Below are 16,223 nucleotides of genomic sequence, written 5' to 3'. Positions count from 1 at the left end.
TGACATCCTAGCAAGGAATTTGTGGGGAATTAACGATATTTGTGAACAAATAACATTTTACATCAAATGCCTTTCCCAATAAATACATTTTAACTTTTCACTGTATGTGCAAATATACCTGGCAAAATAAAATGACTAATTTCAGATTGAGCGTCACTCGTGTGAGTGTTGTTAAGACGGAGCTACCACTTATCATCTTGTTCAGTTATATTCAGGGATTTTTAACAACAACTCATGTTTACCAGGACTGCCTCAGCTCATATTGGTTTAATAAAACAAAGGTGGAATTAAGAATTTGGCTTTGTCGGTCCGTCCCATAGACTGTATAGAGGTCGGATCATGACAACCTAAAATGAAGTGATTCTGACTGACCTGGCCACCCTGCAGCAGTTAGCACTGAGCAATTTTTTCACCCACTTATAGCTCTACTATATACGTTGCAATTAAACAATGTGTGATGCATGGACAACAAACAGAAAATCTTCAGAACATTTTCTACATTTACAACATTCAGACAGTAGAGTAAAAGTAGAAATATAGGCTTTACTTTGACTGTTTCAGTGAGTAAATTTAATAAGTGGTAAAATCATTGCGGCAAGTCATGTTCAAAGACGTACGGATAAAAACTGAAAGGGTTATGAATACGGCACAGTTGCTTGTTTTCTCTGGCAAAACGACTTCATCAACCGCAAAGCAGGGCCCAAAAATGATCCTGCTTAGGGCCCCCAGGTGTACGGGGCCGGCCCTGTCTATGAACACTTGATCCCACCTTCAGGAACAGGACCTCTCAATGCAGGGTTATATGCCTCTCCCCTTCCTTATTATTTTTAGCAATCATCGAAAGGTGTAGGCTATTCCGTTTCATGAAATCAATGTCGATTTTAGCAGTTAATTACGACCGTTACCGATAAGGAGAAGTGACCGTCATGTAACGCAACTGCAACGGAACGAAAGACATGGCAATTAAGGAGTGGTGATCATATACTTTGAGAGCGAAAGAGATAAGCCTACAGAAGAGCAGCAAGATAAAGATTAATCTTTAGCCTGCTGCCATATGGCACACACACACACACACACACACACACACACACACACACACACACACACACACACACACACACACACACACACACACACACACACACACACACACACACACACACACACACACACACACACACACACACACACACACACACACACACACACACACACACACACACACACACACACTATATTTTTCAAAACGACATCGTTCTTGTGGTTGGGGTGATCTTTAAATTCGTTAATTTATTGCGTGCGGGGGCGCCGTCATTCTTGGTTATGGTTTCAATTCCTGAAGTGTTCAGCACTAAGTTTCTGTTTCGATTCCGGCAGGGATGCATTGAGTTGAGCTTGGCTATTAGGTAGGGTGAGCTGGGATATTGCATATGAGGTTCGCTGTCATGGTGGACACATCTAGAAAGACATAATGTTTTCATGGGGAGAAATTAATTTTGCGAAAACAAATGTATTGTCGGAAATCAGAGAATCAGAGAATGGCATTCAGTTCGTACCAACGTGCAGACCAATAATAACAAGTTTCTCTGCCACTAAATCAACGGTAACGTTTACCAAAAGTGATGGAATTTCATATTTTCTTCGGCGGCAAAGGAACCAAGATGGAAATGTGAGATTCGGTAAAACCAGTGAGTACATTTAGGTCCAAGTAGGCTACTCTATCTTGATACAATTATGGATAGGCCTACAATACATTTTCCTATGAGGAGCCGTTTGTAAACGTTTGCTTCTCAAAAACGTGCTTCACTTATTTTTCAATTTGAATCTATCTATCTTATATCTTAATGTGGGGGGTTAGGGGGGCCGTAAAGGTATACAAATGGCACCCAATATTTTCCTGGTCCATTTCCCTGCTCCTGACTATTTTTTTCTTTTCTAGAGAGCATCAAGTGCAAACACGCCGTAGCTTCAAGTTCTGGAGACTCTAGTCTTCTCCTGCTGTCCCGGGATGGCTCTGTCTTCGGTGTGGAACTCAGTGAATCCGCCGATCCAAGGTGAAGTCTTCGTCGTCGCATAGTCATTGCCAGGAGCGTGTCTAGCTTTTTGGGGACTCTATGCAAAATGTCCTGGCCAGGGCTGGACTGGGACCAAAACATGGCCATGGTATTTTTGGCCATGGCGGTCCATCATGATTGTTAGTATTATTATTACCAAGTCTACTGATAGCATTATTTGAAAACAAAGGCTAAAAAGGCAACGCACACACACACACACACACACACACACACACACACACACACACACACACACACACACACACACACACACACACACACACACACACACACACACACACACACACACACACACACACACACACACACACACACACACACACACACACACACACACACACACACACACACACACACACACACACACACACACACACACACACCTCCAAACCAGCAAGGATGAGGATGTGCACAAAACTCTATAGGCTAATATTATGCATGTTTTAAGTCTGACTGAATAAAATGAGGCCTGTAATAACTTCCTATGTTGAGCATTTGCACACTTTAAGCCTACAATTTCCACAGATACTATTTTATGAAGATGTATAGACATCCCAAAACATTTTCATGCTTAATTTCAAGGGCTATCATCATTTGTGTCACTCCAGTGTAGCTCAGATGGAAAAAAATTATAACCTTGGTCATGTTGGAGGGGAAGGGCGGGCCGAGGAGGGAGACGAGGGATGAGAGGTTTCAATTTTATTTAAAGAATTCCTTCACTCAGGATTCTAGCTGCATGCCTCTCAGTTTTTAAGTCTGGGAGCATGCGAAGTGGCGTGTAAAAACACAATCTTGTTTTTTTGGATTTGTTGGTTTGTGGGCACTTTGAGAAAACGACCAGGTCAGAGCAGCTTGTGTTGCTTACGTCTCAAAGCTGATTCGAAAAATGAATCAGCTATGAGACGTGCTAACATAGGCAGAGTTTGCGGGGGCAGGGAGAGCACCCCATGGTGGCTGAAACAGGTATTTGCATAAAAAAAAAAAACCAGAACATTGTGAAAGCATAAGCAGGACACAAAAAACGAAAATGACTGCTGCATCAGTCTAAACATCTTGCCGTGCAACGCTGCAATAAAGATTGCCTAAATGGTTTTGGGTATTTGGGTGGCAACTGATTGTTCACTTTTACATTATAGTTTAGTCAAGACTGCCGTGCCGTGATTGGCTTTACATTTTTCAAATTGTTAAATTGTTAAAAATGTAATTTAAAATCTGCTGTAAAAATAAACATATGTTTATTTAGCATGCTTGTTTTGTCCATATGTGCTCGGGCTGTGTTCCCCAAGTGGTAGGCCAGGTAGTAGGTAGTAGTAAAATAATTGCGGCAAATCATGTTCATAGAGGTACGGATAAAAACTGAAAGGGTTATGAAAGCATACAGTTGCTTGTTTTCTCTGAACGGGAAAAACAGCTGGATACATGTTTTAATATAATTTTAGATCTGAACATTTTCTTTTTGACCATTTTTTGTATTTTTTTATGGCGAAATTTCAAAGTTCCCAGCTACAAAACATTTTTTCGGAGAGATGCTGATTAAATACAACTGTTTTCAAAACTCAAAAATAATCGTGATTTCAATATTGACCAAAATAAACATGATTATGATTTTTCCCATCATCGAGCAGCCCTAGGTTATTTACATCTCGGCATAGACAGTAGCCAAAATGTCGCTGGGGTCGATTCCTTAAAGAGGAAAAGACCGTCAATAAAATCTTAACATCTTTTTTCTCTCAAATTCCAACCAAGCATCTCAAGTTGACCCCAGCAATTTAAAACCTCACAAAATGATGACCAATGGGAAAAACTGGGACTCCTCTACATCAAAAAAGATATATTCAATTTTTATTTGTTTGAGCATTTAGGTTCTTTAGACGCTTTAAATCAACTACCAATGGAGACAAGTTATTTTTATTAATAAAACAAAACTTAATAAAAAAAAATGGCTGAAATGGAAGCTTGGGGCCCCCCTTGTGTATTTGACGGCCCTTGCAATAGAAAAGTCTGCATATAGCAAGAAACGGATCTGGTCATTGCTGTGATAATATGGGAAGGGTTTGTTTGCAAGGTGTAAAACATGTTCAACATTTGTGTTTGCTTGTTTCACTGTGATTCAGATCGCTCCAAAACTTCTTTAAAAAAAGGATAATTCAGGTCGCATGTGGAGACCAACATTCTATCGTTTTAACTGAAGGTAGGCTATAGGTCTATATCCTACTGGATTTAGCCTACTATTGTTAGGCATACAACAATGGAAACTATTTTTCATGATACTGTTGCCTATACATATTGCTTTCAGATGGACAAGTATTGTCTTGGGGCAGCAACACTCGGGGACAACTGGGTCTCACCCTCCAAGAGACCTCTGTCGTCCCGTCCCCTACACCAGTGGCAGCCCTGTCAGGGGTACCCCTAGTCCAGGTCACCGCTGGGGGAGCCCACACTCTGGCCTTGTCGGTCTCTGGAACCGTATTCGGCTGGGGGCAGAATGACGCCGGGCAACTGGGTCTTGGAGACACGACAGGTATAAGGCCTGTGGGAATGTTCTCTTTAGTCAGGAGGTTCTGACTAAATAAGTTTGTTAGTCATGAGAAGGCTGATGATAGGACCATGAGTTGCTTGTTTCTTTAGATACGATCAGGTGATAATCTGCTCACTTTAATGGTTCTGCTTTTATCCCAATACAGAGACATTACATAATTGTAATATTAATATCATATAGATATTACTCAATATAAAAGGACAAAAACCATAGACTTCCTCTGGTCACACACCGTTATCCTGGACATTATGTGAACTAAACTTGGACGATTTTGAATGTGTGAATGAAATTGTATTTCAAATCATGTCTTCAGACAGATATACTCCAGTGACGGTTGATTCCCTCAACCTTAAGAAGACTGTTTCCATTTCTTGTGGTGAAAGACACACTGCTGTTCTGACAAAGGTTACTATATTCAAATCTTCTTCTCGTAAAAAAAATACTTCTGAGTAATCTCAATCACATCTCATTTCCATAGTCCCATTTAGTGAACTCATATAACCCTAAAGATAAAAAAGGCTGAGTGTGGATTCCCTTGTGTGTTCCTTTAGGGAGGTGTGGTGTTGACCTTTGGCAGCGGTGGCTGTGGGCAGCTGGGACACAACTCTCTGTTGAATGAGCTGACACCTCGTGTGGTGGCTGAACTCTGGGGCGCAGCGGTCACCCAGGTCTCCTGTGGCAGGTACTCTGTCTTCATCTTTTCACTACTGTTCACTAGGAGACGCTTCAATCCAAAGTGACCTACAGCGATTTAAGTCATTAAGGAGCAGGTATGGAGTGGCCATCTTGCTCAAGGATACCCAGGGCTGAGGTTGTGGACGTTGGGATATTCAACCCGCATATTTAATTATAATTCCTTCACATTCATTTCAGCATGTTATTACCGAATTTTTATTATTCAAATAATCATTGGCTTCTTTTAATCTTCTTTCATTTACTATTTTATTTTCTTCAGCAACCACACCATGGCATTAGTAGGCCCAACAAAGAAGATCTATTCATTTGGTCGTGGAGAAGAAGGCCAGCTTGGAAACAGGCTCACCACAGACTGTTCGGTGCCTCTGCCTGTTCTGCTGCCTCATGGTAGGAAGTCACGCAGTTCAGGGTTAAGTTGAGGGTAAAGGAGCTTGAGGAAGCAGGAAATACTTGCATATATGCTGATCAATAGCGATTTTAATAATGTTATCAATAAAATCACATCCTATAATATATTTTCTGCTAGACAGCCCAAACCACTCTTTGTGTATTTACTTATTATTAACTTCTCTTACTACCGACAATCCCAAAGACCCAACCACTCACGGCACACAGCAAGCCGAGCTACACTATCACGTCACACATGTGCACAGCCAGTTAGAGTAGACAGAACACTTTCATTTCGTTTTTTCAATGCTTAAAGTCTACTGCCTACTTACTGGGAGGGTTTATATCTATCTATCTATCCATCTATATATATATATCGATATAGATATAGATGTTTGTTGGGTTTGTTTTGCATGAAAAAGATGACCGGAGTATTCAGCGAATATTTGCTGGAGGAAACCAATCTTTTGCCCTCTGTTCCCTCAGTCAGGTCGGTGTCTTTGTATTCTGCATTATTTTGTTTAGATGCAAGAAATTCAACATGTTTCGTTAGTTATCTTTGGAATGTCTTACAGGAGCCCGAGAAGGTTCTTCCTGGGATTATTACAGTTCTTGATATGGACACCATTGACTTCTGGCTCTCAAAGTGTAAGCAATCGAATTCATGGCAGAAAATCAAAGGGTAAGCTCCATATCAATCAAAGTATGTAATCAAATATGAACATAAATATTCTTTAGATTAATATATTTAATATGCCCTTTACTGAAGTTTTTAATTTTTTTACAGACAGATCAAGGATATATTCTCATCTGCATCTTCCTTGAACGCCAGCTTTCTTGACAGAAGGTAATCCTTTTAAAAACATTTTTAATTCATTCTATCATAAATTGATTTCAAGGTTGGTGATGATATTCAACATTGGAATTTTATTTGGTTGCAAAATGCATTAAAATAGCGCTGATAAGCACTACCAGACCTCACCCAGCTGCTCTGGCTTGGACTTGGTTCTTGTCAACAAAGCTCTGGCCAAGCTAGCAACAAACACTGAAGTGCTACTGGAGGTAAGGCAACATTGAGTGAAGATACCAGCCTCTCTCAATAAAACGTATCATCCCGTGTTCAGAGTCTAACACTGACACTTCTGTAAATGACTTTGTCCTGAACGATGCTATAGGTGGAGACCGTCGTCCGAGACTGTCTCCTGCCCACGTTGACTGGGCAGCCGGTCGGATTGGAAGGCCTGAGGGTTTACTACCTGCTCGTGGAGCTGCTGCAAGTGCTGCTCAGAGACCACTTTGGTGAAATGCTCTCCGTGAGGGTGGCTGATGCCTTCCTCTCTCTGCACCAAGACAGACTGGAAGTCCTCGGTAATAGACCCAAAGAACCGATCATTTAAAATGCACTAGAATGTGTTTTCAAAAGCTGTTCAATGTACATAAAACATATGTGTGTCTGTGATTGTTGCAGTTGGACTATGGTCCTGGACACCTAGCTTCTTCCGAACCGCAGTCGAGACCTTCTGCAACGTGTCCAGGAAGCACCTCTCATCCATAGATGTGGGGACCATCTCGAGAACCGTTTTCTTTATGAAGACGGCAGACATTTTGCAAAGGCTTCATTATGTGAGTGTTTACTGGCAGGTGGTAGATGCTTAGTGTAAATAGAGATGTGTGATGAGGAAATGGACGAGTCAAGTAATGGGGAATGATAGCTAAGTAGCTAGTGGTGTTTGACTATTACGGTCCGAAAGGTTCTCGGTTTGATCAACATTGTCAAATGCCCAACTTTTGCACATAACAGAGTTTAATAGATTTTTTCCACACGTATGATTACTGCTTCATACCGTATGAAGCATGATTGCTGCTTCATACCGTATGAAGCAGTAGTCTCTTCAATTAGAAAATAGCCAAATGTGATATTTCCCCTCTAATGACATGTATCTGAATTTAATGTATGTCGTTTTGGATGAATGTGTGGTGCTGAATAACTGAATAGTTATGTCCTGACTGCAGGCCAGCAGTAGCGGTTCACGGTGCCTCGAAGATAGTGTTTTCCATGTGACGATAGACATAGATAAGGCGAGTATTCAAGGACTTCTTACCCTCTCTCTCTCTCTCTCTCTCTCTCTCTCTCTCATATATTTTTAACATATTATTTACTTTTACTATTATTTCTGTTTATTAAATGATATATAATATTGAGTGTGTCACTGATACATTATTCATACTTTTGGGTAACCAATGATATAAAGCAATATATGCTAATGTCGGTTGAACCTAACAATATTATTTCTCTACTCCTTAGTTGGTAGTAATGTATTTCTTCAATTGGATGGTAGAAATGCAAAGATCCCATACTGATCTGGGGTTGGTGGAAGCCATGGATGAGACACTTACAGCCATAAAATCTATTGAGGTACGATGTTAAGACATTAACTAATATTAAATAGGATCGCTCAAATTTGGTCATGTATGCATCAGAGATAATACCTCTATTATTCTTTATATAGAGTTGCCTATTCCGCCTGGTGAAGTACCCTTGCATTCTACCCATAGAATGCAAGATGAAGCTGTGGATCAGTCATCTGAATAGCATCAAGGTGCGATTATATTAATTGAAAAGGATATTGTCAATAAATCAAGTCCAGTCAATAGCATTATTGGTTCACGAGCAACTATAAAACTGTTAATTTCTGCGCTCCTAGGATGCCACACTATGTCTATAATCGGATTAAGCGGTGCATGTAAACATGCTGAAATGTCATAAAGCTATATGCTACATTATGCTATACTATGCAATACCATACCATACAATGCCATGACATACAGTGATAGTGCTATACTATGCTGTGATATTCCATGCGCTATACGATACTTGACTATACTATAGTGTGAATGGATTTGACTTGACCTGCTCTTGACTTCACCTCCACTCTGTATATCAGTATTTGCAGGCAGGAGTCTTTCAATTCAATGTCAACCGGGGCACAGTGCAGCAGGACACTTTTCAATTTCTGCGGACGTCATCCCATGACCCAAAATCAAAGCTTCAGGTTGGTCAGCAACGCATTTCCCCAGTTAACGTCCATAATAAAGTTGGTGCAATTCTGATCAATCTAACCATCATTGGGGTAAATCTAGCTAAATGTGTTTGTAAAGTACATTTTTCTCATTAGTTAATTTTTCCAATTACATTGGATGACTGATGTAGTAGGTAATTTTTTTATCATGTATTAATTCATTGGACTTCAGTGTAACATTACCGCACTAGTCACGATTCTCTAGTGTTCTGAATCCAGGGATTACAATTTAAATTGTAATACATTTCTCAAGGTCTTTTCCCTGCAAAACCTCATGTTTACAGGTGAAGTTTAATGGGGAAGATGGTGTTGATGATGGAGGTGTGTCAATGGAGTTCTTTCACCTCCTTGCTAAAGAACTTCAGAAGGCAGAACCACAAATACTAGAAGTGAACGAGCACGGAGTGGCCTGGTTCAGCAAGAATGTACGTATACATTATTTTTGTGTAGGGATTAAAGGTGGTGTTTTCTCGTTTTTATTTCAATTTTATTGTCAGTTGATTTTGTTAAACTATCCGCTGTTCAATTGTGCATTTGAAAGATTTTCTAACATCTTTATCGAATGGATCAATGGCTTTTCAACATATTTTCAATGGTGGGAAAATGTAGCATGTTTCTGTTCATCTGTCCATCCTTCCATCTATCCATCCATTAATCCATTCACTCATCCATCCATCCTTCCATCCATCAACTCTTCCACTCATCATGCATCAATCATCCACCCATCCGTCATTACTTATTGTTTTGTCAAATGACGACACTAATTATAATATGGGCTGCCCCCTCCAGGTCGCCCAGCTGACTGATGAGTTCTTCCGACTGGGCACGCTCTGTGGCATGGCTCTGCATAACCAGTGCCTGATGAACATCCCCTTCCCCTTGGCTCTCTTCAAGAAGCTCCTGGGCTTGAAGCCAACCCTGGACGACCTCATGGAGCTGTCGCCAACTGTTGCACAGTACTTCTATTCTATGCTACACATTACATGCCGTGCTATAATATGATCTATTGTAAAACACTATACTATGCTTTTCCATTCAACACTATAATATGCCATGCTATGCTAAGTGATGCATTGCTATACAAGCACTATACACTATATTACCAGTTGTATACATGGCCGCCTTAATGCACGGGCTTACCTGGGCTGGAGCCCCAGGGCCTACGCCGATCGGGTGGCCTATCGTGAGCTGCAGGTCATGATGGGCCCCCCGAACGGCGTAGGCCCGAGACAATGAGATTTTTGTTTTGGGCTTAAAAAGATCAGAGGCCTTTCATGGGCCAATAAAAAAAGGGGGCCACTAGCTGGTCCACTGGCTGGGCCCATTGGCCACTTGAACCCCCCCCCCCCCGTCGACAACGGCAAAATGTAAAAAATCGTCAGAAATCAGAAAATAATTTACACATCTTCATTGTAAGATCCCCTCTCAGGGGGCCTACGAACACTCAGGCCTGGTTGTATGTACCCCTATTTCATAATAATTTGATGGGGTTACTGTAATAACTGTACTATTCTAAACTAGTTGTATTGGCGTATTCCCTGTATTTCATTACAATTTGACGGGGGTTGATTTTACTTTCACGGTCGTTCCAACAGAAGCTTAAAGGAACTGTTGGACTATGAAGAGGAGGCTGTTGAGGACCTACAGTTAGATTTCGGAGGGGTAAGAGCTTATGCTTTTTAAAATTCTGCTAGAAAAGAAGACCGATCCTCACTTTAATCATCAATTTTACTTCTGTAGGATGCAGGTTTGGATCTTCTACCCAATGGACAGTCCATTCTAGTGACCAAAGTCAACAGGTGTGTGTGTGTGTGTGTGTGTGTGTGTGTGTGTGTGTGTGTGTGTGTGTGTGTGTGTCGATGTATGTATGTACATATGTGCAAGTGTGCCTGTGTGTTTATGTATGTATGCATGGCATCTATGCATGTGTGTTGCTGGTGCGTTTGTTCTTATTTATGAGATTTTAGAGCAGACTACAATGCTTCAAAGACACACGTGTATGGAACCCAGGCAGAAATATGTGGACCTCCAAGTGGACATGGTGTTCAGCCGCTCGGTGGAGCATCAGTTCAGGAAGTTTGAAAGAGGCTTCTCTAGAGGCTGCCCTTCACCTGCATGGAGAATGTTCCTCCCTGATCAACTCATGATGCTCCTCAAAGGAGAGGAGGTCTTCAACTGGGATGATCTGAGACAGGTCAGACATCCATCCCTAACCCTTCAAATACACCAGACGCCACAGTATACGTCTATTTATATAGATATATCTACATATTTGTGTGAGTAAGAAATGTTCATGCTTCAAAATGTATCTTTTACTACAGAATGCAAAATATCAAGGCTGTACATCCAATGATGAAGTCATCCAAAACTTTTGGATTGTCTTGGCAGAGTTCTCCGTGGAGCAGAAGGAGGACTTCCTCAGTAAATAAACTCAACACAACACATCAATACTTGTATACATTGTTATTGCTATTTCATTGATTGCCTCCATTATTATATCACTTAAAATCGTATAAATAACAACCAATAGACATGTAAAACTTCCTTTTCCTCTTCATAAGAATTCCTATCTGGAACGGACAGAATTCCCAAAGTTCGCAGTTCAACAATCAAGATAATCATCAAGTTGTCGTGTTACCCAGAGCCTGAGCTGTACTATCCAATGGCCGCGACATGCTACTGGACTTTGATTCTCCCCAACTACAGGAACATCCAAACACTTCGTCAGAAACTCCTTCATGCGGTCAAGTATTGTGATACTTTTGGATTACAATGAAACCTAATCGAGACTGCTACGTATGGTGGCATATCAATGGACAAATTTGCTGATTATAATTCGAATCATATAAATTTCACTTGTGGTTGGTGGACCACAGAATTCTGAAATTGGGACAAAGTAGAAAGCTGGCTTGTGTTAATTGCACTAGAGACAGTGTTTCCCCTAGGATTGAGCTACAGCAGCGGCGTTTAAATGGATTTTTTTGCTGGCAAATCTTTTTGTGTGCTCGCAAAGCGCTGCCTGCCGGGAGGTTTCTATGCGTCTGCCGGCACCAAAAGGGTGTACATACAGTACATTTGTGCACATTAATGAGCAGGGAAAAATATGGAGAGATTGAACATAATACAAGTAGAATCTTTAAAACAACTATTTACATTTATTTTACAAAAGATATATTATATCAACAACCAGCCTATACAGTAAAATCACATAACACAAATACTACAACAATCGAGAAGGTCTGTGCCTCCAACCAATGCATCTTCCCCTCTCCCCATCACAAAGGTCGTAGTAGGACCATAAAGAGGCAATGCTTCTGTTGAACAAGTTTTGGGGCTCTAGAGTCAATAGTGGCGATGCTACTGAAATAGTTGCTATAAAAAAAGTATATTGATTTTCGCTAAAAAGAAATTCCTTAAATATAAGTAGAGATATATTTTTCAAAACTAAAGGTTGCAATAACCATGCCTATATGGAAATCGCTTTGGGGCTCTAGAGTCAATAATGGCGCCGCTATTTAAATTTTACCATTGTGCTCGTTTTCAGTTGTGCACTTTGCAGACAGTCCCTAAGCTTGCGGTTGAAAGCCTACAGCTCACAGAAGCCAATGCAATTCACCGTTCCCTAAAGACGGCTCGTTTGGATGAAAACCATGTTGTAGATGGTTCTATAGGTTACTACATTACTAGAGGTGCTTAGCTAGAGGGGTCAATTGTGTCGCAACGATGTTTCACTGATGATCTATTGAACCGCAAACTCTGAATCTGCCAATTTATTTTCAACTTTACGGAAGTTCCTCTCCGTTCATTTACTCACAGGTGTGTGAATTGACCTTGATATAAAGCTTCCGTAGGGCAAAATAACATTAGTTTTTTAAAGAGATAAGACGGAGCTCTGCTCTCCTCTCCGTTTATATGCTTTACTCAAAAGTGTGAATTGACCTGGATATGAAGCGCATATCCAGCGTCCGTAGCGCACAGAATGTTATTTTATTTTACCACAGCTGGCAGGCAACTAGCTTCTGGCCACGTGTGCAGTGACTCACCTGGATTCCTGGCAAGCTCTGGTCCTTCTCTCTCTTGTTGAGGGATAGCCCAAGCGTTGGGGTAAACGGTAGCCTGTCCCGTTGGGTTATTGTGTGACATATAACATAGACGAACACTTGACAGGCATACACGACAAAGGAGTGGTCACGTTCCCTGTAGGAATCCCTAATCCTGGTACTGTCCTTGTATATGGGCAAACAGGTTTTACAAAATCGTATGGTTTCTGAATTGCAACCAAGTCTGGGCATCATGCTGTCTATCCAGACACCATCTTGCTTCTGTCCGCCATCGTGGATCCCTCAGGTGACCATAATCAAGGCCAATCAAGGGAGCCACTCCCACAGTTAGCACGACAACCAGTTACCCACCAACACAACATTACCCAACAGTAGGATCGTGACAGTATTTTAAAGAGATAAGCTGAAGCTCTCCTCATCTCTCGTTAAAAAAAGAAATTCATGAAATTCATCATGCAAAAACCAAACAAAAAAAACTAACATCAAATTCATCATGTATATAGGGGAAACACTGAGGGAGCTGGTATGTGCTAAGCTAACAACCAACAATAATGATCATTAACAGATAGACAAGGCAACGGTTTTACAATGCGTGAAGCTTAATGGCTTCGTTCCAGAAGAGAAAAAAAGCTACTTGCAGTTTTATGCAATGCCGTGCTGATTGCATGATTATGTTATTGTATTTACACAGGTAACACTGCATTGTTCTTGGTAAACCAAGAACCATGAATTAATAATGTTATGAAGAAGTCATCATGAATAAGTAAACGCCTTATTAATATGATCACCAAAGGCCTGCATTAACAACAGACTAGTCATAGTATTCATTTTCAATTTTACAGTAGACATGTGATTATATGTTGGAAATGTATTAAATAATGTTGCTGCTTTGATTACTATCAGAATGTAAAAAGGTATTGACTACAAGGTTAATAGATTAATAAGATGTACTTTTTGAGTGACTTTCTATGCAACTGTACACTGTTGGTCAAAGGCTAATGTCTTAGCAAAAGAGTTTCTGTTGAATTAACTATAATTTCTAACCAATTACATTTTACAACACATGCTTTTCACAATTAATACATTTAACTTTTCACTGTATTTGCAAATATACCTGGGAAATAAAATAATTCTGACTCAAGTAAATTGAGGAGTGACGCTTCTACTTCCCACTGAAGTCATCTTGTTCATTTGTTATATGCGGGGCTTTGTAATAGCAACTCCTGTTTATCCAACCACACACACACACACACACACACACACACACACACACACACACACACACACACACACACACACACACACACACACACACACACACACACACACAACCTCTTGCAGGCAGACTCAGAATCTTGAGCCCATTTATTAGGGAACAGGTGTTATCGGGATTCCATCACTGCATTCCCAGAATCCTGCATTGTGAAAGTCTTCCCTTTTTTTTTTAAATGTACAATGGCATTTTATTCTACATACAAAACAACCATAGTATTTTTCAGGAGTCCACGACCACCCTGCCCGTTTTGACACACAAAAGTAATTTGACACTTCTGGGATGAGCCAGTGATTCATCTGTTTGGAAGGTTTTGTTGGAGACAAACAAAGAATCTTCAGGCAACAGATGTGACAGCTGTGACTGCTCTCTCTCTCCTTCGTCTGCTGGTTCCTCTGTGTTTGCCTACCTGCTACAGGTAGCCAGTGGGCGGGGTTGAGAGGCTTGTCAGCTGATGAGGTGCACCTGTGCAGGTCTGCCACGCAGGCTTTAGCCAGTCTCTCTCTCTTTCCACAGAGGCAGGTGGGCTTGGGTTCTGTTTAGGGTGGTTCCTTAAGGTTTTGGACCTTTGGATTGGTTCCATGTTTTGTTTTATGTTAACACTATTCAACATCCCCACAGCACACTTTCCACTGCCCATATACATAGGCTAGTCGAAAGAATTGTGTGTTTGGTCAGTAGTTCAGTTGGTTGGTCACATATGTTGGTTTGCTGTTCAGGTTTGGTTTGTTGCATTTTGTTTGGGTATTTCCAACATGGTAAAGATGGTTTTTTGTTCCCAGTATTTGTTTTGTCTGTCTGGGTAAGTTTCCTCCGTTCTGGCTCGGTCGGTCCTTGTGATTTTGGTACTGGTTTTCTGTCCAAACCATATAATCGCACATTTTCTAATCTTCCATACGCTACACTAATCCCTTTACAGATTTCATGATACTTACTTTATTCTAATAAATAACTTTATCCCTTATCATGTGTGGATCCCGATCTTTGCTCTGACCCGAGCCTCGTCTTAATGCAGCCAAGGAGATGGAAGAGCGTTATGAATAATTAGTAGATGATTGTGTTGTACAATGAAAGACAGTAAAGATTCAATATGAATGGCAAAATAAGGATGGGATTTTATTTGAACAATAAAATATGTGTTGGGCAAATTATAGAGAGGCTGAGATTATAGATTTCATATTCAAAAGGCGAATGGGTTGAACAATTTTAAGAAATATATTTAAGAAATATAGGCCTACTCAAAGCCCAAATCATTGATATCATACCCTGTCCAATAATAAAGAAATTTGAATTTGAATGGTAACAATTCCGTTAAATCCTCGTCCTCGTTTTGAACGTCTCACTCGTAGGAGAGGCCAGGGGAACAGGAAGGAGCAGAAGGGAAGAAACCGTAATATCACGGTTAAGATTTGGACATAGGCTACAGGGCTAAATGCATCGTTGTTTATGGTTGGAAAACATGACACAGGGAGGTGTGATCATTGTGAGGAGCAGGAAACTAGAGCATGCAATGAACATTTGTAGAAAGTATGAAGTAGAGAGACGACAAATGCAGGATAATTTGGCAGAAATTAAAGAAAGATATGAGTTAGAGAATATATTAAGGAAAATGTCAGGAGATAGATGCTATCGGCACGTATTTGGATATTTAAAAGAAACAAATTTGATAAAGAAAATATGAAATCCGGGTAACTCAATAGAGAGAGAGAGTTGCGACACGCTATGATCTCGCCGACAGGGTGGTCACGTGGTTCATGTAAGCCTCAATAGTTCCAAACACGCCGCGATTTCAATGTTATTCTATGGGACGACAGCAGAGATTTCAATATTAAATGGTAAATATGCATGAAAAAATCACATACAAGTATTTGTCTGACTGTTATTGCATATTTGTAAATGTCAGTTTTACATTTAGAGCGGTAGGGGGGCAACTGAAAGCTATCTATAAGTACTATTACTTAGATACGTTTTTAAGTTTTGGAGGGAAAGCTTCACATTCGTGTTAGCATACTGGCCTAACCTTAACTTTTACCTTACATCTGTGTTGAAATCAAAGTATTCAAGATGTTCTACCATGATCATTTAAAGATATAAGCCACACAAAATATCAAA

The 16,223-nt window shown here is 40.5% G+C and overlaps 1 protein-coding gene and 1 long non-coding RNA gene across 2 annotated transcripts; both read left to right on the top strand.

The window, feature by feature from the left end:
• Positions 1-1,366: 1,366 nt before the first annotated feature.
• Positions 1,367-13,984, top strand: LOC132453742 (probable E3 ubiquitin-protein ligase HERC3). The gene is made up of 24 exons (XM_060046687.1): positions 1,367-1,688; positions 1,940-2,054; positions 4,190-4,266; positions 4,372-4,596; positions 4,928-5,019; positions 5,166-5,296; positions 5,570-5,697; positions 6,120-6,187; positions 6,273-6,379; positions 6,485-6,544; positions 6,654-6,759; positions 6,873-7,065; positions 7,166-7,320; positions 7,711-7,815; positions 8,003-8,113; positions 8,208-8,297; positions 8,643-8,750; positions 9,062-9,202; positions 9,567-9,733; positions 10,373-10,439; positions 10,518-10,576; positions 10,788-10,971; positions 11,099-11,198; positions 11,339-13,984. The coding sequence occupies exons 1-24, from the start codon at positions 1,472-1,474 to the stop codon at positions 11,551-11,553; spliced, it is 3,021 nt and encodes a 1,006-aa protein (XP_059902670.1). The 5' UTR covers positions 1,367-1,471; the 3' UTR covers positions 11,554-13,984.
• LOC132454269 (uncharacterized) lies at positions 2,061-3,315 on the top strand. Its single transcript, XR_009524902.1, has 2 exons — positions 2,061-2,891; positions 2,922-3,315. It is a non-coding gene; the product is annotated as an uncharacterized LOC132454269 (long non-coding RNA).
• Positions 13,985-16,223: the final 2,239 nt, after the last annotated feature.

This window comes from Gadus macrocephalus, chromosome 3 (assembly GCF_031168955.1).
Source record: "Gadus macrocephalus chromosome 3, ASM3116895v1".
NCBI lineage: Eukaryota > Metazoa > Chordata > Actinopteri > Gadiformes > Gadidae > Gadus > Gadus macrocephalus.
This window is presented reverse-complemented; position numbering and strand designations above follow the sequence as displayed.

Coding starts and splice junctions, on each gene's coding strand:
- LOC132453742 (XM_060046687.1), top strand. CDS start 1,472: ATGTTTTCATGGGGAGAAATTAATTTTGCGAAAACAAATGTATTGTCG. Junction 8,114..8,207: donor CAGCCATAAAATCTATTGAG/GTACGATGTTAA, acceptor TTCTTTATATAG/AGTTGCCTATTCCGCCTGGT. Junction 10,577..10,787: donor CTAGTGACCAAAGTCAACAG/GTGTGTGTGTGT, acceptor TATGGAACCCAG/GCAGAAATATGTGGACCTCC.